Source organism: Bombyx mandarina, chromosome 05 (assembly GCF_030267445.1).
Source record: "Bombyx mandarina strain Sakado chromosome 05, ASM3026744v2".
In the NCBI taxonomy this organism is placed as follows: domain Eukaryota; kingdom Metazoa; phylum Arthropoda; class Insecta; order Lepidoptera; family Bombycidae; genus Bombyx; species Bombyx mandarina.
The window spans coordinates 17,830,776-17,857,592 of record NC_143212.1 but is presented as its reverse complement, the minus strand read 5'-3'; the positions used below and the strand labels follow the sequence as shown (position 1 = coordinate 17,857,592).

The following is a 26,817-nucleotide window of genomic DNA, read 5'->3' as shown; positions in this document are numbered from 1 at the left end:
GAATGCTCGCCGATGCTAATAAAGGGACTGAACAAAAATCGAATTTAAGCGGAGCAGCCGCCGTCTCAATATTTGTCTCGAATATAATTTTCATTCGTTTCCATTTACTCCGTAGCGACGGCGACTTCCAAATATACTTATTTACAATTTTAGAGAAACGCAAAAAGGAGATTTAATATCTTCTGTTATTATGAACGTACGTTATTATTATGGCCCAACTTCAGTAAATTCGATAAAAAACGTTTCGGAATTATTTTTTTTTCGTATTTCATTTATAGTTATTGAACGGACGGTTAGCATGGTATGGACATTTGATGCGTAGAGAGGAGATGCATGTGACTAGGAGATGTATGGAAATGGTAGTGCTAGGCAGGGGGGAAGAGATCGACCGAAGAAGAAGAGTGTGTGAATGACGATATGAGAAAGAGAGAGAAGTGAGTTTGAGATGACGACTGATAGAAGAGAATAGAATAAAAAAATTAGCTATGGCGACCCCACGAGACAAAGAAGAAGATTTTATTTATTTACACTACACTAAGACACTACACTGTCGCACTCCGATGCGACAAACTTGCCAAATTACCGCACAATTATATGAATGATACAAACATACTAATTACATTTATCGATCTAATCATTCTTCCCAATTTCTGAATTCAGGTATAAATTAGGTTTTGTTTAAATTATTCATTTCTTAAACTAATCTCTGACTGTGTGATACTCTTTTGTCATACTGAATTTGTTCACGAATGTATCAATAAAACTCCGCTTTTAAGAGATAAAATTAGAGACGAAATGACGCGCTTCCAGTGCCGAGCCGATGCTCAATAACAACATGACGTAAGAGTCCACACAACGACCGAACTAATGATTTAAACCTTGTACTCCAGACTAAACCATGGCTCCGCGTACCTCGGACTAGTTCGATCAGTACGAGGATGGTAGATGACTCACCTTGGGTATGGTATGCCCAACGTAGGGAATGGAAGTTGGTACTCAGTGTGTCGCGATGTCTTTCCCCCATAGTGATTCTACAATTTTTATCACCGGGAGAACGAAACTTCATTAAATACTCTAAAAAAGAATAACGAGTTTTGTTTTTCTGCAGGAAACATTCTTTTTTTATAGCTCAGACGAGTTTACTAGCGTATTTCCTACCTGGTGTAAGTGGTTACTGGATAACATAGCTAATATTATAACAGGAATGCCACCACCATCCTGCCACGTTAAAATGAGGTTGTTCAATTGTATAACGGTGGCCTCTTTAATCTGAAACGTATTACTGTTTCATCGCAGAAATAGGCATGATGGCGGTCCGTACCCGTGTGGGCTTGCAACGCGCCCCACCACCAGCTACTACACAAGTTTGCGGAACTGACGTTTGTACGCAATATAATGTTATATGTTCAGCGTGCAAGTCACCCACGACAGCAGCTGCTGGCACGACTGCCAACGCGACAAACGAGGAGTCGGTGCCGACGATGTCTTTTCATAAATAAACATCATGTTTCATGCTGAGATAATTAATGTGACAACAAAGAATGTCTGAACTGTATCTAGTAAGTCGAGACGGTCGCGTCTCAAGAGGAAAAGGAATTTTAACAAAATTTAATCTCACTAACGAAGCGCCTCTCCTCGACTTGATTAAAATCAACTCCCTTGTTACATTTTATAGAAAAACCGCCATTTTTGCTTCACTTTCATTCACTTTTTATTAACGTTATGGGGTTTGGCGGGGATTTGGTGTTTAAGTAAACATCTAGCGGAAACGAAGCTGCCTCATACAAAAATATTAAATAATTAATTTCACAAAAATTGAAACCGGACCCGATGTTACCTACACGTGAGCGAAAGCCGCCATTATTAGCAATAATTAATGATGGTTTATAGTTTAGTTTATTGTATGTTGATATTTCATTGTTATTAGTAACATGACACTGTTATTCTACCATATTTTTTTTAATTTTTAGTTCACATTGTTTTGATTTGAATTTTTTTATAAGATTTAAGATATTTCATGTATAATTTATTATATAAAAACAGAAATGACTGTCGTTAACAGTACTCATATACTATTAAGCATAGCTATTAAAAATAAATTCTGTTACAATATTTATTCAAAGTAATAATGTTAATTGTAAGTGTAAATATGTAATTAAGTACCTAAATGGTTATGCAAATCATGTTGCTAGCGCCATCTATTATATAAGAATTGGTTGTATTTTCGTTGTAATGGATCTCACCTGTGAAAACCGTTTCTACAAGGCACTGCCCTTGCTAGGGCTAGTGTTAGCATTAGCAACCTCCACAAGTTAGATCCCTGTACGCTCACCTACTGGTTCGATTATACTGGTATAACCCTCTTTGCTTAGGTAGGAAAATAATATAAAAAATTAATATCATTCCGATTTACTAACAAATATACGGTATAAATTTTAAGATAAATTACACTATGTTACAGTTTCGAATATTTATTGTTTTAATTAGGAAAATGGTCGTACGTAAAGTATAATATTTAGAATTGTATTTTGTTTTCATCATTATTCTTGCAGCTGATTCCCGTGCAGCGACATCTAGTGGCAGCACGCAAAGTAAACACCCAGTTCTTCATTTTTATTATTCGGTTCAGAAAACTATGGCAGTAGTTATATTTCGCTAGATGACACTATAATTTAATTTAAAGACAGAGAACCCTTTTTTCCTACTAATATATTTTATAACTTGATACTTCTGAAGTTGGATTTTAAATATTTTTTCGCTTTATTTATTAATTTATAAGTATTTAACATATTTCTCTTTAGAAACTACATGTTAATCTGAATAATGAGTCTAAACCGACTAAACATAACATAGACACAAAACTGTATTTACTGGGTTTTTTAATTGAACTAAAACAATCGTATAATTAACATGAATCCTTTCGACACTTTTCTTTTGCTTGGTTGACGAGTACGAGTATATTCGTATGTACTGGTGCGACGCTACTCTTGTCGATACCTACTTTGTCTGCCGCAGCACGGCGTAGAATGTGTATGATGATTTTATAATCTGCAATTGAAACAGGTTTAGTAAAGCTTTAGCTAGAATAAGCATAATATTCAGCCCTTAAAACAAAAGTTTTTTTTTTTTTTTTTATTTTTTTTTTATGATTGAAAGTTTACTGGTGGCCCGAAGGCCTTTCCAGTTTCACCAGGACAGGTGGGCGAGCAAAGGCTCAGCCAACAGGGGCGGGATTTGCTAACAACTGCCCGAGCGCCTCCAAAGGAGACCTAACAGCTCAAGAGTAGCTGCTTCGCAAATGAATCTACCACCGGATCGGAATCGCGACCCACTGAGAAGATCCGGCGAGAAACTCAGCGGGCTGATGCATGGGTTAGGTTGCACGTCGACCTCTTTGTCGAGTTCGACGAGTACGGTTACCGGGGTCCCTAAGCCTGCTCCTAGTATTAGAGCTGAAGGCATCTAATGCAAAGGTTATTAGATCTGATGGATCCGTAAGGACGTGTCTAGGGCGTCGACGGTGACTGGCTCCTGCATGATCAGGATTCGGGGAGTAATCAGCGGCGGCAACGATAAGGCGATTATCATGACGCATAGCCTTATCGAAGTATCGTTCCGACGCTGACTTCATGTATTTCCGAATTGATTCAAGGCCCAGGTCGTCGTGTAGGTCAACGTTCCTCACGAACCACGGAGCCCCGACAGCTAACCTGCAAAAGCGGGATTGTAGGGATTGGAGGGTGTCTATGTGTGTGCGGGCCGCGTGAGCGAACACCACACTCGCGTAAGTCATGACGGGCCTTATGCAAGTTTTGTAAAGTGTCACCTTGTTCCGAAGGGTAAAACAAAAGTGTATGGTGCAGAAATAAATTATGTACTACCTATTGCGTAGGTAGATATTTCCTTATCGGCGATTAACAAAAATATACTTGTATATTTTTGTTAATCACTTAATATTTTGTTAATAGATAGAATGATTGATGAGGAAAGTTTATATGTATAATAACATCGATTAAATAGTGGAGAAATCAATAATAAATTACAGTTTCCGAAGCGAAGCGAAGGCGGGTCGCTAGTATATCTATATATATAAAAATGAATTGCTGTTCGTTAGTCTCGCTAAAACTCGAGAACAGCTGGACCGATTTGGCTAATTTTGGTCTTGAATTATTCGTGGAAGTCCAGAGAAGGTTTAAATAGATAAATGTGAAAATGCTTGGAATTATATAAAAACAAACAATTTTGTTTTTCCTTTGATGTGTCCCCCGTCGGACGGATTCCTTTTGTTTGTTTTAAGTTTGTTTTATACAAAAGTTTACGTCTTTTATTTATCGACTGAGGCACTACGAAATCTGCCGGGTCAGCTAGTTTGGAATAGATATTTGCTAAACCTTGAGGAAGGTTTGAAGAGACAGCGGTATGACGAGTCCAGCGGCGGGCCGCACCGGTCTGCGGGCTCGCTCCAGCAGCACCAGCAGGCCGCGCTGGAACCCCAGCCGCGCCCCCACCCACTCCATGCTGTAGATCGACGTCACTAGCCAATCGCTCTGTTCGCATCAAACAAGACAACGTACTTTATTGTTCGGAATACTAAATGCACACTCGCACTGGCAGGTGCCTGGCGCATAGCACCGATTATAGTGCCATAGAAGCTTTGACTCGGTGTCTCCAGCCGGTGACCGTTGGCAACATCCACCCCTGCCCCCAGACGCTATAAACATAGTACAGTGTAGTTCCCGCGAGCCCCAAGGGACGTCACCAACCTACGAACATACGTACGCTGGAGTTTACAGGTCTGTTAACTTTATATTTTTATTTCCTTGACAGCCAGGCTAGCATACGGTCCAGCCGATATTGAGCCGATTACCGACACTCCTGGATATCAGTAGTGCTGCGAACACAGTCATGCTGTTACAAACATACACAATGTGCGGTAGTTGTGTTCGAACTGTGACCGGTGCTTATTCACAAATGGTATTCGATTGTATTCAATTTCTCAAATGTTGGTTTATGCAGCTTCTGAATACAAGCGCCTCTCTCTACCGCATCTCTCTCTACTGTCATCAACAATTACAATAAAAGATGAAGATGTGAGTGGACATTTGACTGTTAATATCACTATTAAGATTAAAATCAGCGAAAGGAATAGGAGACAATAAAACAATGAAGTGGCTTGTTGAAGATGAGGATGAATGCGAGAGTGTAGCTGCTGGGCTGTAGCGCGTGAGTACCTCGGTTGACACCTCGTTCCCGTAGTAGCAGTACAGGAAGAGCTCCGTGAGTATGCAGCTGATGAACAGGATCATGGACGCAAACTCGATGCTCAGAACGCTCAACTGATAAATATAATATTATAGGGAACTAAACTTATTTACTTTATTTATACTGATCAGCTATTGAATGTACACACACAGACAGACAAGCGCACGCGCAAGGGACCTTACATTTATAGTTGGATTTTACCTCAGAGTAGTTGTGCTTAGTGAATCTATTCGTTGCAGTAATCACTTTGATTCAGGAGTACGGTAGGCCAGTAACATAATAATAGTCAAGGTTCATGAGACAAAATCTTATTGGAAGTATAATGAAGATATTGGAAGCATAATTTTACTGGTGGTAGGACGTCTTGTGAGTCAGTACTGGCAGGTACAACCACTCTACCCATTTATGTCGTGGAACAGTAATGCGTTTCAGTTTGAACGGTGGGCCAGCCGTTGTGCTTTGTAAGACTGAAACCTTGGAATTCACGTCTGAAGGTGGATGAGACGGCGCCTGATCCGAGCGTAGTTAGAATACTCACTTAGGCTACCAACGATTAGGTAGGAAAATAAGGTGGCGGTTTTACGTTTATATACGTAGATGGCTGCGGGCTCCGGTGCCTCGCAGACAATACGTTGATGTGGAACTTACATTAACAATCTTGTAAGCCGCCATGCATAGGATCCAAGCCCCGATACCGAATTGTATCAGAATAGCATAACTGAAGATGCTCTGAAGTGATGATGTCGTACTGTGGGGAAAACTGAGCTTTACCAGTTGCTATTATTTATTTATGGCATAGATAGGTGAGCGAGTTCATGACCAATCGCGCGCGGCGGTTACTGCAGCCTTAGATATGACAACCTAACCCCCGCCACCCACCATTAGACAGGGGGTCAAAGCCTCATTGTTTTGTAAAGCGGGTTACTCCAAATTTTTGCAAATTTGTTTTTTACTCCACGTGGATTTCCCTTCATCACGTGAACCATTCATGACAGCGGTACAGTTGCATACCTCGATACGAGTACACCAGCCGTCTTATGCAAATCTGCATTGAGCTCAAAATAGCACTCGTCAGCATATACATATCAAGGGTTGAAGCGTGAACAACTATTGATCGATGGGAGGAAAGTTCCTTAGACGTTTATTAATTCTGCTAACACTCAATAACTGGGCTGTGTTATAGTGCTGTCCATGGTAATATCATGCACACATATATCAACACGGCGGCCTACTAACTCTGTGCGGCTGGTACTCCTTCTGTCATACACTATATATTATTATTATTATTATGATCAGCCCGCAGACGTCCACTGCTGGACATAGGCCTTCCCCAAGCCTCGCTACAAAGGACCGGTCCTGCGCTGCTTGCATCTAGCATATCCCCGCGAACCTCAATAGATCGTCGGATGAGGGAATTCGCAGGAAAACCATGGTGACCGACATAGCCCAAAGGATTGCGACATTGAAGTGACATTGAGCAGGACACATTGCTCGTAGAACGGATGGCCGTTGGGGCCAGAAAGTTCTTTTCACTATATACTATATTATAATATACGTACTCTACGATTTTCTGATAATGTTTCAAGCAATCATGGAACAGTCTCATGAGCACTTCATCGTAGTTCTGCTCGGAGTCACACCTTAGGGCCTGCTTGGCTCGCGTTGGCAGCGTCTCGAACTTAATTCTGTAACAGAGTCACTGATTAGTCACATCTAATTATGCAATATTACAACGTGGGCATATATACCTAGTCAGGTCATAAATTCTGTCACATGTTTAATGTAAAATAATTGAAACAAGTTTATTCATTATGTAACCATTCATATACGAAAATGAATTTCATAAAACATAGATTCTTATGACACTAAAGTTTATTCAAAATGACCTCCGTGATTTTGAATACAGGCCTTCAATCTGCGCGGCCAGTCGTCTATCGCAGCACGAAAGAGGTCCATGTCAATATCGGCGGCTGCCTTAATCAAGGATGTCTTGAGTGACTCCAAATTGGGATGAGACTTTGAGCACGCCTTTTCCTCCAAGCGTTGCCATATCTTGTAATCTAACGGATTCAAATCTGGACTGGAGGAGGGCCAGTCTTCGTGCCGGATGAAGTCGATTTCACACGCCGCCAGCCAGTCTTGTGTGCTCTTCGCTCTATGAGCTGGCGCCGAATCTTGTTGGAATACCCAGTGCCTGTTATTGAACATGGTATGAGAAACAGGTTCCACAAGGTTCGTCAGGACTGTATTTTGATACACAACTGCATTCGTTTTTACACCTTTCTCACAAAAATGTACCTCTGTTAAGCCCCAATAAGAAACTCCCAACCATACCATGAGCGAGGATGGAAAATGACCTCGTTGGACACGCGGAATACGGTTGCTCGCTTCTTCACTACTGTGTGCGTACACCTTATCATTTTGTTTGTTGTAGCTCTCTTCTACGGTAAAAATTGTTTCATCCGAAAAAAGAATTTCCCGATATTTTTTTCCCGCGTACCACTTCAACAAAGCGCGGCATCTCTTCAGTCTCAGGTCCATTAGACGAACATTCAAACGATGTCCTGTTTTTCTTCGATATGCCCGAAGCCCTAAGTCTCATTTAACACCCTTTTCACCGTGGTTCAGCTTAACCCCATCTGCAGGGCCAACAGTTTCTGCTTACGTTTGGGATTTCTTTGAATTCGCGCCTTCACAGCTTTTATCACTGCTGGAGTCCTAAAAGACCGAGGGCGACCACTTCTTGACCTGTCATCTACACTAGAGTCTTCATTGTATCGTTTGATGGTACGATAAACGAATCTTTTGGTTATATTCAAATTTTTCAGTATGTTAAAAATTTGAATTGGCGCGTAACCGCAACGATGCAACGCAATAACTGCAACACGGTCTTCTTTAAGCGTCCACTCCATATTTAAAAATGAGTAAAATTCTAAAAGTATACATTTTTATTTTCATGAACAATTCGAAATTCGAATTCAATAAACATTTTTGTGGCCAGCATTCTAAAAGAAAAGTTTTTACTGTGTGACAATACTTATGACCTGACTAGTTATAAGTATGTACCTGAAGGGAGTTTCTAGTTCGAAGCAAAACAACTGTCTTGTCCAAGTGTTGGTTTAATACTCTTTTATTATCACAAATTACATGACTTACATATATGTACTACACTACATACCCACTAACTATTCCAAATTATTGTTGTATTCAAATCGATCGATAAATTTAAAAAGGAATGATTTAAAAAGGAATTTTTGATTTAGATTGAAATCGATAGAATAGTCCCTTTATACCAGTCGGTAGTAAGAGTAAACATTAGTAGTCATTTAAGGTTCTGTGTTTGTGTCGCCTGTGATTTTCAATTTGAACATCTATTAAAATCAGTTGACAAACCGCAAGATCGTGAATTGAGTTTTGCACTGTCCGAGGATGGTGGCCATGAAGGCGTCCATGGTAGTGTTGGCTATTCCCACCAGAGTGGTCACGTAGTACGAGTAGAGGAGCACCACCACAAACCTGCCACAGAGATTGGTTTTCGAGGTTAAGAAAAAACGTTGCGGAACCGTTTTAATTAGAAAGGGAAAGTGTTCTCCTGGAGATACATGTTTACAATATTTCATGAATTAATTTAATCTTTGTACAATTTACACTTGGGCTGGGTGTCTACTTATTTTTAAGGCACCTTGAAAACCTTGTTTGTGTAAGTTTGTGAAAAGAAAAAAACGAATTGGCCTTGTAAAACATAAAATATATAAAAAAACAAAGAATAGCCTCTGAATTTTGAATGATTGCAAATTTAAAATTGAACTGAAAAACACTAACATTGAAGACTTCGTGTAGTCTATTTGAATCCAGAACGGGAATTCCACAGTTTGTCCCTGGACGTGGTAGATGATAGGGAAGACAATCCAGAGGGTGCACGTGACAACGGCACACCCCGAGTATGCCCAGACGAACCTCGATGCCCAGCGCGAGGCGTCCACGAGAAGTCTTTGGTGGGACATTTCGTTGTACGAGGGATCTGCTTGTTGCAAAGTTTGGATCAATTTTAAATAACTAAGTTAAATAGTTTACGAATAGAATTTGTGAACGAATGGAAGTGTTGAGAGAGATTTGCCGAATCCAACATCTTCCACGTCGTAAACTGCTCACTTACGTTATCAGTTTTCCCGAGTTCAAGCCAGTTCATTTTTTAATAGTTGAGATGATTAGGCACAAGTCTGTATCGTATTACTAGTGCTTGTTTAATGATTGAAATTCGACCCTAATCACGGATACCACAAGATTTAAATTCCTTTTATTTAGTACATTTTCTTTTTTGTTTAGTTGTTGCCAAGTTAACTCTTAAATGCATAAAAAAAAGATTTTTCCAATAATTAAAAGACAATTTGTTATCAACGTGTGTAGAAATTCTACTTAAGTGTAATGTGATTACAGATTTATATAATTAAAGATAGATGATCAATTATTTATTACTGGTGGTAGGACCTCTTGTGAGTCCGCGCGGGTGGGTACCACCGCCCTGCCCATTTCTGTCGTGAAGCAGTAATGCGTTTCGGTTTGAAGGGTGGGGCAGCCGTTGTAACTATACTGAGACCTTAGAACTTATATCTCAAGGTGGGTGGCGCATCTACGTTGTGGATGTCTATGGGCTCCAGAAACCACTTAACACCAGGTGGGCTGTGAGCTCGTCCACCCATCTAAGCAATAAAAATAATAAAAAATTAACCGCATAACATTGGTTACTTCAAAAACGAAAGAAGGAATTTAAGGAGGAGTAGGTACCGTCAAGTGTGGCGATCAGACAGTCGATTCTGTCCGCATCCAAGTAGAAGACCAGTTGTTTCGCCACGGAGGTAATGTGGCAGAGCAGCAGGAACATGACCCGAGACAGCTTGTCCATATCTGTCCTCTCCTGTTCACATTAACGTTCTAGTGTCATGTGCTGTGAGGAGGCGGCCTCTAACGACGAGAGACAGGCCACAACGCCCGGTGCTGCGATGCCCGATGCTCATTTGATGCGCCTTGCACAAGCCAGTCTACATCGTGATAGTACCTAACATGGCTTTGTTACCGTAGACAATATTTGGTCGATGCGAATATTTTAAAGCTCTCCGATTTGTTTCTGTGTTCGAGGTCGTCGATGTAGCTATAGTATTCTAAAAATATTTATATTAAGTAAAACTACATTATGCATGTACAATTTAGGCCGCAAGTTAGAAAAGTCGCCAAGGCCTAAAGTATGCCATGAATGTAAACCTGGTAAGCGTAGATGCACTCCTGCAGCAAGTAGACCACGGTGAGGGTGAGAGTCAGCGCCCGGTAGACCTCGTGAGCTACGCTGAGCCCACGACGCGCGGTGGAGCTCCGGCTCAGACGACAGAAGCCGCAGCATCGCAGCAGAAACAAGTGCCTGAAGACGCTACTTCCAGATAACGACCTACAAAATCATTAAATAAATTAATATTGAATAATGAAACCAAAATATTGTGATAACCACACAGTTTTTTACTGGTGGTAGGACCTCATGTGAGTCCGCGCGGGTAGGTACCACCACCCTGCCTCTTTCTGCCGTGAAGCAGTAATGCGTTTCGGCTTAAAGGGTGGGGCAGCCGTTGTAACTATACTGAGACCTTAGAACTTATATCTCAAGGTGGGTGGCGCATTTGCGTTGTAAATGTATATGGGCTCCAGTAACCACTTAACACCAAGTGGGCTGTGAGCTCGTCCACCCATCTAAGCAATAAATAAAAATAAAAAAGTTGGTTGCCGTAGTTCACAGCGATATTGTCGCATTCAAGCTTATGATTAATATGTCATACTTATATAATCGTTCATATAATATTGTTTTGCTATCAGCACTAAAGCGATTTCTTTTTAACTCAATTAGCAGCAAAATGAGCCGGGCTACTATTTATGAATAAAAATTCGTAGGTACAGAGATTGTATAATAATAAACAAATTCTAGGATGGTTGTAGAGTGATGAGACGTGGCTTACATGATTACGAGAGCACGCTACGTTTGTCGCAGCTCCGAGACTAGTCCTCGATATATTTCAATAAATCAAACCAGCGCGGAGGCCCGCTCTTTTCATATCAGCTAATTACAGTTCTAATTACACGGGTGATATAAGATTGAAAGATTAATTACGGGGTCCGATGGCGGGAACTATGACATGCTACCATTATTAATTATTCACTATACTCAATTGTATACCAGTATTACACTTAGTCGATTAGTTTCTCTGATTAAGTTACTTTATTGAATTTACTCATACGTGTGAACGAGCTCACGGCCCTCCTGATGAAGTATGGTCGGACCTCTAGAATGAACTCCCTCCCCTCCACGGTGTACCGAGCGCTAGGACCTGTCCTTCTTCAAACGAGGCTTGCGGAGAGCGACCTACCTGTACTTCTAGCATCGCTGCCATCCATTAGCGACGGTAACGCACTCACCACCAAGTGGACCGTAATCTGCTCTGTCTACACAGACTATAAGGAAATAAACAGCTCACATCACAACGAAAACGTGCCTACAGCTTCCCACCTTGAGAGATGCGGTCGAAGTCGCAGTAATAACTTTTTTTTTGCCTAGATCAGCCTTTACCAAATTGGGCGATAACGCCCCCTTGTGGGCGCTGTAGGCCTAAAGGGGGGCGGTAAGAGACCCAGAAAAAAGGGGGGCGTTGGGTGGGAGCTTGGGAGGAGATTTGTAATTTCATCTAAGAGGACTCTTAGATACCGACTTAGCTCTCGCTAAAGTGGTTTTTAATTAGGTGAAGAAAAGGGGGGCGTTCAAAAATAATTTATTCTCAAAGTGGGCAATAGACAAAATAAGTTTGGGAACCCCTGGCTTAGATGGATGGACGAACTCACAGCCTATTTGGTGTTAAGAGGATACTGGAGCCTATAGATATCTATAACGTAAATGCGCCACCCACCTTGAAATATAAGTTCTAAGATCTCAGTATAGTTACAACGGCTACCCTACCATTCAAACCGAAACGCATTACTGCTTCATGGCAGAAATAGGCAGGGCCTATACTATTATATTATGTGTATATTTTCAGCCCCAATAAGGTCAATTTTGATCTTATTTTTACTGCTCTATAAGTAATTGAAGTCTCGATACTTCCTATACTATAAGTATACGAATGTGCGACGGCGACGTGCCCGTGACCAGGTAGCCGTCCGACACGCGCTGCAGGTCAGCTCCACGAGGAGACGAACCGGCCGCGGCTGCTGGACCTTTTGTTTTACAGTACCTCAGGTACTTAACTTGACAGGAATATTAAAAAACAGTTGACGTCGAATAACATTTATTTAACAAACTATTTACTAATCTAATGGTGCGTATTGAGCGCATTACAATAGTTCTACGACGATCACTAGATTAATAAATCCTGCAATGCGCCGTAACGATGTGTGCCCTAAATACTTAAAATAGAGAGGAGTGCTAAATGATAGCAGCAGCAGTGACGACCGATCACTGATCCAGGCTGACGGACTAGAGAAGGGAGCTTGTGGCAATATCCTATGCGTGGGTGTCCCATCACTTGGTTTGTCTGAGGACTGCGTAGAAACTATAAGATGATTTCAAAATCTGTAAAAGAACGAATGAAGATTAGTATTTTTGGAGTTTATTGGAGTTTACTCCTTTAGAATCGATTTACATATATAGGCCCGGGGTATGAAAATTATGGGGACCAAAATCGTACTAGCATGTCACACGAAATGCGTTATGCGCATGTCACACGAAATGCGCGCCGGGCTGCTGCGCCGGCAGTCCGCCACAAAGCCTCGTACTGATCGCGCGTTTCTCTCATTATTGTATTTTCATATATTTGTTAGTCGTTTGTTTTGTGTCTCGTTAATTTGTTAATAATCTGTAGTGTATCGTGTTGTCGTAATATAGAACTATTTCTCGTATTGTTTCGTTTAATTTTTTATATCCAGTAAACTCCAGTCGTGCGTCGGAGCGGACACACACACTTTTGGAGTTTACTCCTTTAGAATCGATTTACATATATAGGCCCGGGGTATGAAAATTATGGGGACCAAAATCGTACTAGCATGTCACACGAAATGCGTTATGCGCATGTCACACGAAATGCGCGCCGGGCTGCTGCGCCGGCAGTCCGCCACAAAGCCTCGTACTGATCGCGCGTTTCTCTCATTATTGTATTTTCATATATTTGTTAGTCGTTTGTTTTGTGTCTCGTTAATTTGTTAATAATCTGTAGTGTATCGTGTTGTCGTAATATAGAACTATTTCTCGTATTGTTTCGTTTAATTTTTTATATCCAGTAAACTCCAGTCGTGCGTCGGAGCGGACACACACACTTTTGGAGTTTACTCCTTTAGAATCGATTTACATATATAGGCCCGGGGTATGAAAATTATGGGGACCAAAATCGTACTAGCATGTCACACGAAATGCGTTATGCGCATTTCGTGTGACATGCTAGTACATGCGCCGGCAGTCCGCCACAAAGCCTCGTACTGATCGCGCGTTTCTCTCATTATTGTATTTTCATATATTTGTTAGTCGTTTGTTTTGTGTCTCGTTAATTTGTTAATAATCTGTAGTGTATCGTGTTGTCGTAATATAGAACTATTTCTCGTATTGTTTCGTTTAATTTTTTATATCCAGTAAACTCCAGTCGTGCGTCGGAGCGGACACACACACTTTTTTTTTATTTACTTTTTTGTTGTTGTTTTAATTTGTGTAAGTTATGCTTAAAATAAATGGTTATTATTATTATTTTTAAAGAAATTTGATTAGTGAGTTTTTTTAAATAAAATTTGATAGTGTATATGGGCGCAAACGCCACTGTTGGCAATAATTAACATAATAATATATAGATTAGTTTATTATATGTTAATATTTATTTATTATTAGCAACAAAACTGTTATTCTACCATATTTAATAATTAGCAGACACTGTTTTGATGTGAAAATGTTCAGAATATGTTTAATGTTTATATTATTGTTTAAAAACACAAATGACTGTATAAATGGTTAAATATGAATAAAGCATAAATATTAATAATAATTTATATTATAATTAACAGTACTAATAATTTAATTAAGTATTGTAATTGTTATGCAATGATGTTGTTGGCGCCATCTATTATTAGGCTGGATAATAACAATGTTAGTTAATATTACTTAAAAGTAATTCATGTAAAGTAAATTAAATGTGAGTCATGTAAAATCACTAAAATATGTATTTTGAATATTAAGCTATGTTTTGTGAATTGTTTCGCAGTAATTACATTTGTTTGTATAAAAGAAGTTGTAGTTGCTATAACCAACACAAAATGGCTAATTGTGTAAAAACCACTGAATAACTCAGGCGTGGCTTTTTGTTGTAAACAAGTAATGTTAAAGTTTTATAGAATTGTATTGTATTTTCATTGTAAAAGAAGTTATGTGTGTAAATCCTGGATTAACGCCGACATCAGAAGTGGGATCACAGCCCCAAAATTAATCGTAAGCCTCCGAATGAAGTAGCCCACTGTTGAACAAGTGATGGGTCTCTCAACCTGTATTAAAAAGGCGAAAAGTGATGATAGCTGCAAATGCTGTACCCTTGTAGTGGCATTATAACTTTTATTTGCCGCCGTTCAACTCCGATGAGGGCGTGACATCAAGACCGATGCGGAAATGTGGACGAAACTATCATGAAGCTAATTGTTTCATCGCATGAACATCGAGTTCAAAAGAGCAAGCAAGACATAAGCCGATATCTGGTCTTTGTATTGAACCGCATTGGAGCAAGTGAGGGACGAACTGATCCATGCATTCAGTAAAGTTGTGGATATTTAAAATGAGTTCTAGACCGTGGATGTTTTGGAAAAGCTACTGACGCTGAGATGGTAAAAATACTGATTTCAGGTATTTATCTTAAATTTATTCGATCCAAGTTATTGAGAAATACGCTGTGGTATGTATTTCGCTTCCTAAATAATATCGATTCTAAAAACGTTCCGAAAGCGTGAAATTGAAAATACTGTAAATATAATGTTAATAATCTAAACATAACTCAGTTTTATCACAATCACATAATGATTCCTTCAGTTTTCGTGGCACTTTTAGTAACACTCAGGTTTTAAATGTGGTTACTGCGTCACTTGCGTCATTTCGAGAAAACTTGTTACCGCCGTCAAGATGACAAACGTATCACCACAATTAAGACTTAAATCATTGCAGATCTAGTTTAGTAAGCTAAACAACTTCATGTAAAGTTTTTGAGCATAAGGGGTCAACTGATTTCAAAACAAAGCATTGTGACTTTTAATGGAGAAAAATACTAGAACTATTATAGAATTTCATATGGTAATCATAATCATATGGTAATACTGACAGTCTTGCTGACATCCTAATAGGTTTTAATCTTTTAAAAATAACTTCTCAGTGTTGCACTCTTTGAGGAGAACATATCTATTTTTATAAGTTTCTATCCAGTGAACGCTCAAGTTTGGAGTCATTATTCAATCATCATGTAACTTTTGCAAATCATGTCTCATAGATGGTGATCAGGCAGATAAAAGTTGGATTTGAAATAATTAATTTGGATAGGATAGTACAACGCTGTACATACTGTATGTCTCCTGTTTATTGTGAGGAGTTCAAGCATATTACAATAAAAATAAAAATAAACTTTTAATAATATGCCATAATAAGAGACAGCTCATCCCTGTTCAGCAGCTCCATATTATTACTTTTCCTTTCATAATTATTTATTTTTGGATGAGTGATTAACTCTCTGCACCCTAGGTTTCTAGTGGGGGTGCTGCTTTATTATTAGTCAAGAAAAAGGATGGCACAGATCTCTATGTGATTTCTGTTTTTAAAATCTTAGTTCCATTTTTGGAAACCTGTCACTTTTAAAAATTCACCAAGATAAAAGATAATTCAGGAGTTTCAAAAACTTGTGAACAGTATGAAATTCAGTACCACATTATTGCAAAGAGAGAGAGCATGGTCAACAGGCATGCTGAACTATTGATGGGTCATAAATGTCACATGTTTATAAAATATAATTTAATAAGCTCTAACAGGCAGCTTTAAGAATTACAGTTGATTAAAAGCTACAGCACAAAAATAAAACAAAAATGCAGAGGCATTAGGAGGATGATGTTCCCTACCTGCCATTAAAATAAAGCAAATTGGAAATGTTCCGCTGAATGATGAATTAGGGGAAGTTGAATCAGCTGGTGAGAAATGGATGGACGAGCGGTCTCTACCATCCAATGTGTTTTGATAAAGGTAAAGGTAAAGGTTTGGTAATGGTAAAGGTTTGATACAGGTAAATCTATCCTCTTAATGTCAGAGGATTCTGATAACTGAAAAATTGACCGTATGGGCAGAGAGATTTGTTCTGCTGTAAAATGATTGATAATTTGTTAAAGTGGCTACTTTTATTTTCCTATCCAATTATCCTTCCTAAAACGCTGGCGGGCCACCATGCGAATCCTTAATCCTGGTCTTGTTGGCTAGATCCCGTATGGGTGATGCCTTGAGAGTTGGCTAGATCTCGTATGGGTGATGCCTTGAGAGTTGGCTAGATCCCGTATGGGTGATGCCTTATGAGTTGGCTAGATCCCGAATGGGTGATGCCTTATGAGTTGGCTAGATCCCGTATGGGTGATGCCTTATGAGTTGGCTAGATCCCGATTGGGTGATGCCTTATGAGTTGGCTAGATCCCGAATGGGTGATGCCTTTTGGGTTGGCTAGATCCCGAGAGGGTGATGCCTTGTGGGTTGGCTAGATCCCAATTGGGTGATGCCTTGTGAGTTGGCTAGATCCCGAATGGGTGATGCCGAGTGTGTTGGCTAGATCCCGTAAGGGTGATGCCTGGTAAGTTGGCTAGATCCTGTAAGGGTGATGGCTTGCGAGTTAACTAGACCCGTATGGGTGATGCTTTGTGTGTTTGGTAAATCCCGTTGGGTAATCCTCTTGTGTGTTAGCTAGATCTCGTAAGGGTGAATGGTGCCTTGTGTGTTGGGTAGATCCCAGTAGGGGATATGCCTTGTTTACTGTTATGTGAAATGCTAAAACAGCGCAAGGGACGCGCTGGAATCAGTATGGCCGTATGGGCGCAAACGCCACTGTTGGCAATAATTAACATAATAATATATAGATTAGTTTATTATATGTTAATATTTATTTATTATTAGCAACAAAACTGTTATTCTACCATATTTAATAATTAGCAGACACTGTTTTGATGTGAAAATGTTCAGAATATGTTTAATGTTTATATTATTGTTTAAAAACACAAATGACTGTATAAATGGTTAAATATGAATAAAGCATAAATATTAATAATAATTTATATTATAATTAACAGTACTAATAATTTAATTAAGTATTGTAATTGTTATGCAATGATGTTGTTGGCGCCATCTATTATTAGGCTGGATAATAACAATGTTAGTTAATATTACTTAAAAGTAATTCATGTAAAGTAAATTAAATGTGAGTCATGTAAAATCACTAAAATATGTATTTTGAATATTAAGCTATGTTTTGTGAATTGTTTCGCAGTAATTACATTTGTTTGTATAAAAGAAGTTGTAGTTGCTATAACCAACACAAAATGGCTAATTGTGTAAAAACCACTGAATAACTCAGGCGTGGCTTTTTGTTGTAAACAAGTAATGTTAAAGTTTTATAGAATTGTATTGTATTTTCATTGTAAAAGAAGTTATGTGTGTAAATCCTGGATTAACGCCGACATGTATAATCATATTTTGTGCCGTAGAACTATTCGAACTGAAGCCTAGTGAGCGCCATCTAGTGATAATCCAAACACTAATTAAGAAATCAGACAGTAAATTCTTCTTCTTAATTATGCTAGATGTCACTATTCAAAACACTGCCTTGTTCAATACAAGTTTCATTACTGAAGTTTTTATTTCTTAGATGGCGTTGTCGACAGCTACGAACACTAGACCTTTATTTCAATTTAAGAGCACAAAGACTACCGGGTAGTAATATAAAAATGATTTTAAAATAGTTTTAAGTTCAACATATTGTTTTTGGAGTTTACTCCTTTAGAATCGATTTACATATATAGGCCCGGGGTATGAAAATTATGGGGACCAAAATCGTACTAGCATGTCACACGAAATGCGTTATGCGCCTAGCATGTCACACGAAATGCTTTATGCGCCTGATTGGCTCCTGATTGCGTGATGCGTGCGCGCGCCAATCAGGAGCCAACGCGCGGCCGCGTTATCGCAGGTGACGCCGGGCTGCTGCGCCGGCAGTCCGCCACAAAGCCTCGTACTGATCGCGCGTTTCTCTCATTATTGTATTTTCATATATTTGTTAGTCGTTTGTTTTGTGTCTCGTTAATTTGTTAATAATCTGTAGTGTATCGTGTTGTCGTAATATAGAACTATTTCTCGTATTGTTTCGTTTAATTTTTTATATCCAGTAAACTCCAGTCGTGCGTCGGAGCGGACACACACACTTTTTATTTTTATCTTGTTTTGCTTTGCTAGTTCATGGACTTGGCGTGAGCACCGGGTTAAATCGTCCGTTACAGTCGAGGTCATACACCTTCTTTACAGCCAGCTGTAATTTTTTAATGAACAAATGCATACATATGTAATAATAATAATCACTCTGTACGTGTTAACAGCATTGAATGCCTACTTTTATAGTTGTAATTGTAAAGCTAGGAGAGCCGTTACTGGAACAGTGCTCGAGAGTGAGTGAGAGAGTGTCTGTAAGTCGAGTGCGCACGCGGCTGAACCTTAAGGTAGGTGTTGAGAGTGAGCGGCACGACGCGGCCGGCGGCGGGCCGCAGCGGGCGCCGCGCGCGCTCAAGCACCACCACCAGCGCGCGCCGCTCCCTCGGGCACAGCGACAGCCAGCTCATGGCGTAGACCGACTCCGACACCAGCCCGCTCTGCAACACAGGCGGCTATATTACATACCGGAATCCTCCTCTGCAACGGGCACTGGAGCCCGTAGACCTAATAAAAGTAAACACAGACATTTACTTATGGAATATCTATACTCTGTACTGTAACAACATAGCGCACTTCCACCACATCTAGGGTACCTAACAGATATCTGACTGCCTCTATGAGATGAAGACTTGGGCACGCATCGCCAACTGGGACCTGACTGTTGGACATAATTTAAATTCCATAATCATAATCAATAAAAGTGTACATTGTTAAATGATTTTAATAGAGTAATAATAAAATCGTGTAATAGAAAATACAAGTCTTCTTCTTCTTTTTCTCCACCTTATCCCACTATGTGGGGTCGGCACAGCTAATTTTTCTCTTCCATTCTCTTCTATCAGCCGTCATCTCAACACTCACTCCTCTCTCTCTCATATCGTCATTCACACACTCCATCCATGTCTTCTTCGGTCGACCTCTTCCCCCTCTACCTTGCACTACCATTTCCATACATCTCCTAGTCACATGCATAGAAATAATAATAGAAAATACAAGTATGAAAAACTATTTAATATATGTACACAACAATTTTCATTGAAAATTTAATTTTCATTTTGCGGTAGGCAGCGGCTTGGCTCTGCCCCTGACATAGCTGAAGTCCATGGAGGACGGTAACTGCTCACCATCAGGTGGGCCGTGTGCTCGTCTGCCTATAAGGGCAATAAAAAAAAACTCAATTTCATATTTTTATGAATTTAAAAACGCATAATAAGTTACCCTCGATTTAGGTACCTACCTACACAAATACACATTTAGAAATCGCCGAGATGACTATTTCATTCCGCCCTGTTCAAGGCTTGTTTACGGATGTCCTGCACCCAAACAAAGTAGCATCCCGGGCTCATTCATTATTTAGATTTAGCGACTTATAAAGGTCAAGTTACTGTATGCTAACCTGTACCGTGACCTCGTTCCCGTAGTAGCAGTACAAGAAGAGCTCGGTCAGGATACAGCCCATGAACAATGCTGTGGACGCGAACTCTATGCTCAGGATCTCCATCTGTTAGTGAATCAGTGCTCAGTTACCTTCAAATAGATATCTGCTTCAAAGAGGGAAGCTATTCTAGTAAAACAAGCCCTTAAGGCACTTGTGTCCTATTAAATAGATTCTGTATTTCCAGAATACATACAGACACTTAATAAGCTAAGTCGAGACAATAATTTGTATCTAGTCTAGGTACCTCGCCATATTGCTGTAGAAGGTAATGAGAAGACTGATGAGTCAGCGGAAATGATCTCACGTGGCAACGATAGGAGCTGAGCCATGTATCAAACTATTAGTTTCCAGTTTTTCTGATGGGATTTTGTACATAACCAAAAGCTTCGATGATTAAGGAGAGGCAACTTATTGACTAAGTTAACGGCATGAACATTTGTCTGCAAAATTTGCATCAACACCAGAACCCATCAACAAGACTCTACTTACGTCGACTATCTGATAGGCCGCCATGCAGAGGATCCAGCCACCGACACCGAACTGCACGAGTATTGCCTTACCAAATATTTGTTCCAACAGATTACAAGTTCTGAAAAGATTTAATTTTATAATTTTTTCGTCAGTTTTCTCAGTTTCTTTGGGCTTGCGGTTTCAAATTCGCGATAAGAAAATCTCATGTTTGGGTTTTTTTTTAATGAAAACAAGCATGTGGAAACATGCTGAAGGTCGTGGGAATCCACTGGATGCGGGCTACGCAGGACCGGTAGTTGTGGTGAACTTTGAGGGAGGCCTACGTCCAGTTAGGGACGTCTGTGTGCTGATGATAATGATGTGTGCTTGTGGATCATTTAGGGAATTAAATTATTATGTTTCCAACGTAATCAGAGGTGTGAGCTTAGTTAATTATGATATTATGATACTATATCCGGAGTGCGCTGGAAAACTGCAGATTTTTTTATTATTTTTTTATTGCTTAGATGGGCGGACGAGCTCACAGCCCACCTGGTGTTAGGTGTTAAGTGGTTACTGAAGCCCATAGACATCTACAACGTAAATGCGCCACCCACCTTGAGATAAGTTCTAAGGTCTCAGTATAGTTACAACGGCTGCCCCACCCTTCAATCCGAAGCGCATTACTGCTTCACGGCAGAAATAGGCGGGGTGGTGGTTTGTGGATTCGGCAACTTTAGACATTAAGAATGTGATTCCAAGCTCCTGCGTCTCTAAGTTTATTCTATAAACAAAAGCCGCACTGGCCGGTAGTTTTGAAAGCTTCATTCAAACACTCACTCCGTAATCTTCTTGTAATGTAGAAGACAATCAACCAGCAATTCGTGAGTCACCGTATGGTAATCCTGTCTGGTCTTCCTGCTCAATGCGTAGGCGCGTTCCGGTAGAGATTCAAAATTCATTCTATAACATGTCAGAAATTTAATAATGTTGATGATAAGTCACCCACGGTAATAGTCTATGCGGCTACATTTTAGAAGAAACTAGTATTACACCTAGCTACTCATCCATCATTCATTCTTAGTACGATTTACCTTGGTTTCTAAATAACCACAGTCTCCATCACAATATTTCTGCCATCCACGTGCCAATGCATTCATGGCTAATATAAAAGCAACGTCTATGTATTTTTTTGGTCTTAACATTAATTAACATAATCGTTATCAGCCAAGTGGAGACCGCGCAGTGGAAAACGTAACGTGGGACGCCCCCTGGCTAGGTGGTGCGATGACCTCCGAACGGTGGCAGCAAGAAGTGGATGAGGAGAACCGAAGACCGGGCTCAGTGATGTGGATTGGGAGAGGCATATGTCCAGCAGTGGACGACTGTGGGCTGATGATGATGATGTTGATATCAGCCAACAGACGTCCACTGCTGTACCTTGACCTTCTCTAAGACTCACACCAACTTGGCCATGACTTTAGATCACGACAAGCCAACAAACGGTTATGTATATCGATCCCATCTATAGAGTTCCAAGAAGTATCAAGATGAAAATGTTATAGCATGAAATCAAGAAAATGTATTGTACCTTAAAATCCTAAGCTGGGTGGTGCACTGGTAGAGGACGGTCGCAATAAAAGCGTCCATGGTCGTGTTAGCCACTGCCACAAGCGACGTAGAATAGAACGCATACGCTAGAACCACTGCGAACCTGCCCAGGAAATGTTTACAGTTGTAATCAAACTTCTTTTTGATGTAACGATCGATATAATGGCAGCTGCTACCACGAGCTTGCCTTTATCTTTCCTAGATCTGTCTTAAGGCACGTGGTTTCAATGATAGACGTAGAAAGCTGTGATTACAGAAATACACTTTATATGACGCAGTAGAAAAATATCTATTAACAAGTATGAGAAGAGAAGTCTGGCGTTAATTTTTTAGACAGTACAGTAAAATACCCATCTTAACACATTAAATCAAATTTTCAAATCATATAAAGTTTAAACTTGAAGGGTAGGGAAGGCGTTATATAATCAAATCCAGCTTGCGACCTCAAATCAAATATATTTCCAACGAACTGTGGTGTATTGGTGCACACCTGGGTCACAAATACCGAACCGGCCGAAAAATACTATGGTTATTTAAAATATTATATCATGATACAACACGATACACTCTGATCTTATTGACATCTTCGGCATTTCTGATGAACACTTTAACGATATAAGTAATTCATCTTTAAAACTAACTGAAACGCATTGTGACGGTAATCGATTGGTATCCAGAAGGCGAATTCAACTGTTCGCCCTCGGAGCTGATCGAGTAGTGGAAACACCGCCCACAGGATGCAGGTAGACACTGCACAGCCTGAGTAAAGCATCAGCAGACGTGCTGCACGGCGCGAAGTCTCTAGCAGCAGCAGCCTGTGAGTTTCCACTGGCTGGTTGCACAGAGCATCTGTTGTCAGACAGAACAAACGTATACTATGGTACGGGCACACGAACTAACGTATTGCACAGAGCGCAGTCGAAGGAGAGCCCGGGACTCGCGACCGAGCATTATTGTGAAGTGTCTGCTTCTAGACGGCGGCACCAAATTGGGCCTCTCTAATCTGTTACATAACATGTATGTGCAAATAAAGCTAGTAAAAGTTAGGGATCTCAGACCATCGAGTCCCACCACAAGCTGGTTAATCTTGTCAGCGTCCGAATGGAAGACGAACTGCTTGGCGATGCAGGTCAGGTGGCACAGCATCAGGAAAAGCACTCGAGACAGCCTCTCCATGTCATTTCGAGCCTGAACAAGTCACGTTAGCCAGTTAGTAACGTTAGTTAGTAGCATTACTTAAACCTCGTTGTGTTATGCTCCTAAACTTAACTCCTAACTAAAATCCTCTTACATCTGATCTCTTTAAAATCGCACCCTTGAATTTGCGAACAGTAAATGTGGGGAATGGCATCTGGTAGACATCTTTGGATTTTTTCGGGATGTGCTTCAACACGGCAGTAAAGTATTTTAAAAAAGCTGTCATTTAAATAGGTTTGGCAGCCCTGGTTTCGATTGCTTAACAATATCTATAATTACGTTAGACTCGATAAAATAAATACTCCAACGTTATAATGACAAACTGCAGCTGATATCGTATCGTGTTTACAATTACGAGAGATAAATCCCCCGTCGAACGCATCTCAAGGGCCAGTCCCAGTTATAGCCTAATAGATAAGACGCCCGGTGTACTGGTCGCTCGTATCAATCCGACTATTCCAGTGTTCAAATCCCATAGACCAAAGGTACCAATTTTACTAATTAAACGCGTATTTGAGACATGATCATGAAGGAACTAGAATTTTCAGAAAGAACTTCTACGATAACGCACACTGTAATAAAAATCAAACGCTAACTTTTAATTTGCGTCTCAAGGGATCATTGTTAATATTTATGAGTTCCTGGAAACACTTAACACGGCAAAGGCCTGCACGGGTAAGCCACCAACACCCTGCCTGCTTCAGGTGTGATTCAACATAAGTTCCGATTTGAGACAACCGTTACATTAGGAGTGCCGCCCTGTGGTATTATTATTGAGGCTTTAAAATAAATAGTACATTTCATTGATATGTTTTTAATATCTTTCCTACCTAAGCTGGTAGCCTTGAGAAGCTATGTCAACGTAACCTAACAAGTAGGGTAGCTCACGGTGCTCAAACCTGATGACGTTGCTAACACTAACCCTAGCGTCTTATTAGCGTATTAATATCGTATTAATATATGGGCTTAATATCACAAAATTACCTGGTACGCGTAAGTGAGTTGTTCGAGAATGTACAGGACAGTCGCGGCCAGCACGAGCCGGTGGTAGACGCGATGCATTAGCGCGAGGATCGGTCTGCGACTTTGAGACGTGGGATCCAGCTGACAGAACCCTACCTGCCTCAAACGGCGAAGATGAGGCGCCACGCTATCACCAGCTGCACTCCTGTTTGAAAATATTTTTTACTGTAGAGGATGGACTGAGCGAACTGGTTACTGTACCCCGTAGACATCACATCTCAACGGATCTTAATATAGGTACGAGATTGAAGTCCTAATGTATTGGAATAGCAGCTACACAGTTGAACACTTACATGACAAGAAGCAAACAGTCTTACTGCAGGAAATCATCGTCCTAGACGCCACGCACACGGCCTCTTGAACCTTATCTAATATTCATCGCGTCCTACGGGTTTGTGTCCATAATTACACAAGTCAGGGCGCGGCACGGCTTTCAAGCCCTCCACGGCTCTAATAGCTGCTTTCTGCACCACAATCAACCCATCAAATACACAAACACATAATTGTTGGTTTGTGGACGTCGAGATAGGACTCATCCACAGCTGGCACACCACTTTTTAAAGAATGTAAGGACCTACCAGCCAAGGCTCCGCAGTCCCGGTAATAAGTGTTATTTCAGAATTATGTCTTATTATATAACCCGGTGAACTTCGTATCACGTACATATATTATGTATAAAATGTTTCATCTACATTATTAAATGCAACACAGTTACACACTTCATTTTATAGCTTTCTGATATATGTACTATATTTTGTGTCATTTTTTGTGTAAACATGTACGTAAAGATGATTGAGTGAGAACAATCGATTTGACATTTTTTTGTTGTTTGTTTATTTAAGTTATAGCTTGATATATTTTTCAGTATTTTACACAAAATAAATTTCTAAATGCACAAATCAATATTTGACAACCAATATATATGTCAATCCTTTTTCAGCAGATATCTGTGTCTCCATCAGAAACAGTAGGGCAGGCTGCGCCGTCTCAAGGTGGTGGTGTACGGCGTCGAGGTTGCTATGTAGGCCCCTAGCATTGCTGGAATCCACATTAAATGTAGAATGGGGAATCGCCGATGCAACCCTATTTCTTATCTTGACCTTCATGATAAATGTTTTTGGAGAATGGGATAGGGTGAGGTAGGATGTTCGAAGTGAAATCATGACAACACCTGAATAAAGTACGGATCATAGTGTGTGGTTGATCACGGGTTGCCTGAGAGACATGAAATCTTTTCTTTTTTATTAATTTCGGAGGTATTGCTGTTGATGTTACCTACATCCTATACCTATGCATTACGGATCACATCGCGACGATGACCGCCTGAGCGTGCGAGGACTGCTCGCGATGGTTTCGATCCCACGTAGCCGTATGTCGTACGTAAGTATCACCCCATCTACCCCAAACGGGATGATTACTTTTGGGATGTAACAAACTTTTATAATAATTTAATGAAGGAGCTGAAACACCTGCCCACCAGCAATTACCGAGGAACATTAAACGGATGACAACATTATGTCAAAATTCAAATCATTCAACAGGTACCAATTCGTCTAAGCACCCCACTTAACCACTTAACAGACACACACGAACGACTCTCAGATGGAAGCGTGACGTCGCGCATTCTTGCTCCAGGTCGGTCGGCAGGTCGCGACCAGCCCAGATAATGAATAGTAAACAGACCAGTGTCTACATAAATCGAAATATTGGACGGAAAAAATCATTTTATTATTTTGTTTTTCTTTAATGATAATTCAATTTTTTCTGAACTGAATTTTTGATCCAAAATACTAAACTTGGTTATAAGAATAAACCCAACATAGAGTATGGATCTAATTAGTAATAATTGATGGGTATCGACATAACGGCCCGAATACGCTAAAGGCAATCAATGAAAGATTCCATAACGTTTGTGTCTTCACGTGTAATGCTGGTTAGTTTGTCGGGAACTTAGTGCTGTTGTAGTTAGTTGGTTACATCCACACGCTCATGTTTTTGCACAACTGCAGGAGAGTCCAGCCTTGCCATACCTGACTAACCCATGAGCACACTCAGAGTCGAATTTAGACTATTAGACGATTTAGAATTTTTCTGGAGACAGGGCGCATTGTGTAAGCGGTAGGTACACACGGCTACCACAAAACTTACCCGTGTTGGTATGTTGCTAAGTAGTGGTACGTTCCGGTTTGAAGGGTAGGACAGTCCTTATAGGTACTACATACGGTTGACCTTGAGTTGAGAGGGTGGGACAGTCCTTATAGGTTAGTACCTAAACTACATACGGTTGACATTGAGACTCACGTCTCAAGATGGGTAGTGGCATTTACGTTGTGATATCCATGTC

At 40.3% G+C, this 26,817-nt stretch overlaps 1 protein-coding gene and 1 long non-coding RNA gene across 2 annotated transcripts; one reads left to right on the top strand and one right to left on the bottom strand.

Annotated features, from left to right (window-relative positions):
• Nucleotides 1-2,915: 2,915 nt before the first annotated feature.
• Nucleotides 2,916-24,861, bottom strand: LOC114250702 (uncharacterized). The gene is made up of 19 exons (XM_028184681.2): nucleotides 24,767-24,861; nucleotides 24,435-24,618; nucleotides 23,312-23,441; nucleotides 22,895-23,102; nucleotides 22,234-22,356; nucleotides 21,483-21,605; nucleotides 20,682-20,781; nucleotides 20,151-20,255; nucleotides 19,036-19,191; nucleotides 12,819-12,865; nucleotides 10,522-10,702; nucleotides 10,048-10,177; nucleotides 9,085-9,283; nucleotides 8,656-8,778; nucleotides 6,822-6,947; nucleotides 5,911-6,010; nucleotides 5,232-5,336; nucleotides 4,392-4,547; nucleotides 2,916-3,048 (listed from the first exon to the last, which is right to left on the bottom strand). Coding segments are annotated over exons 1-19 (2,349 nt in total). The 5' UTR covers nucleotides 24,769-24,861; the 3' UTR covers nucleotides 2,916-2,997.
• LOC149503047 (uncharacterized) lies at nucleotides 14,077-18,687 on the top strand. Its single transcript, XR_016323191.1, has 2 exons — nucleotides 14,077-15,074; nucleotides 15,164-18,687. It is a non-coding gene; the product is annotated as an uncharacterized LOC149503047 (long non-coding RNA).
• Nucleotides 24,862-26,817: the final 1,956 nt, after the last annotated feature.

What these genes read in the sequence shown, in the direction of transcription:
- LOC114250702 (XM_028184681.2), bottom strand. An exon ending in ACCCAGCTTAGGATTTTAAG is followed by an intron (nt 21,606 to 22,233) that starts GTACAATACATT and finishes GACATGTTATAG; the next exon opens with AATGAATTTTGAATCTCTAC. An exon ending in ACTCAATTCACGATCTTGCG is followed by an intron (nt 6,948 to 8,655) that starts GTTTGTCAACTG and finishes ACTCTGTTACAG; the next exon opens with AATTAAGTTCGAGACGCTGC.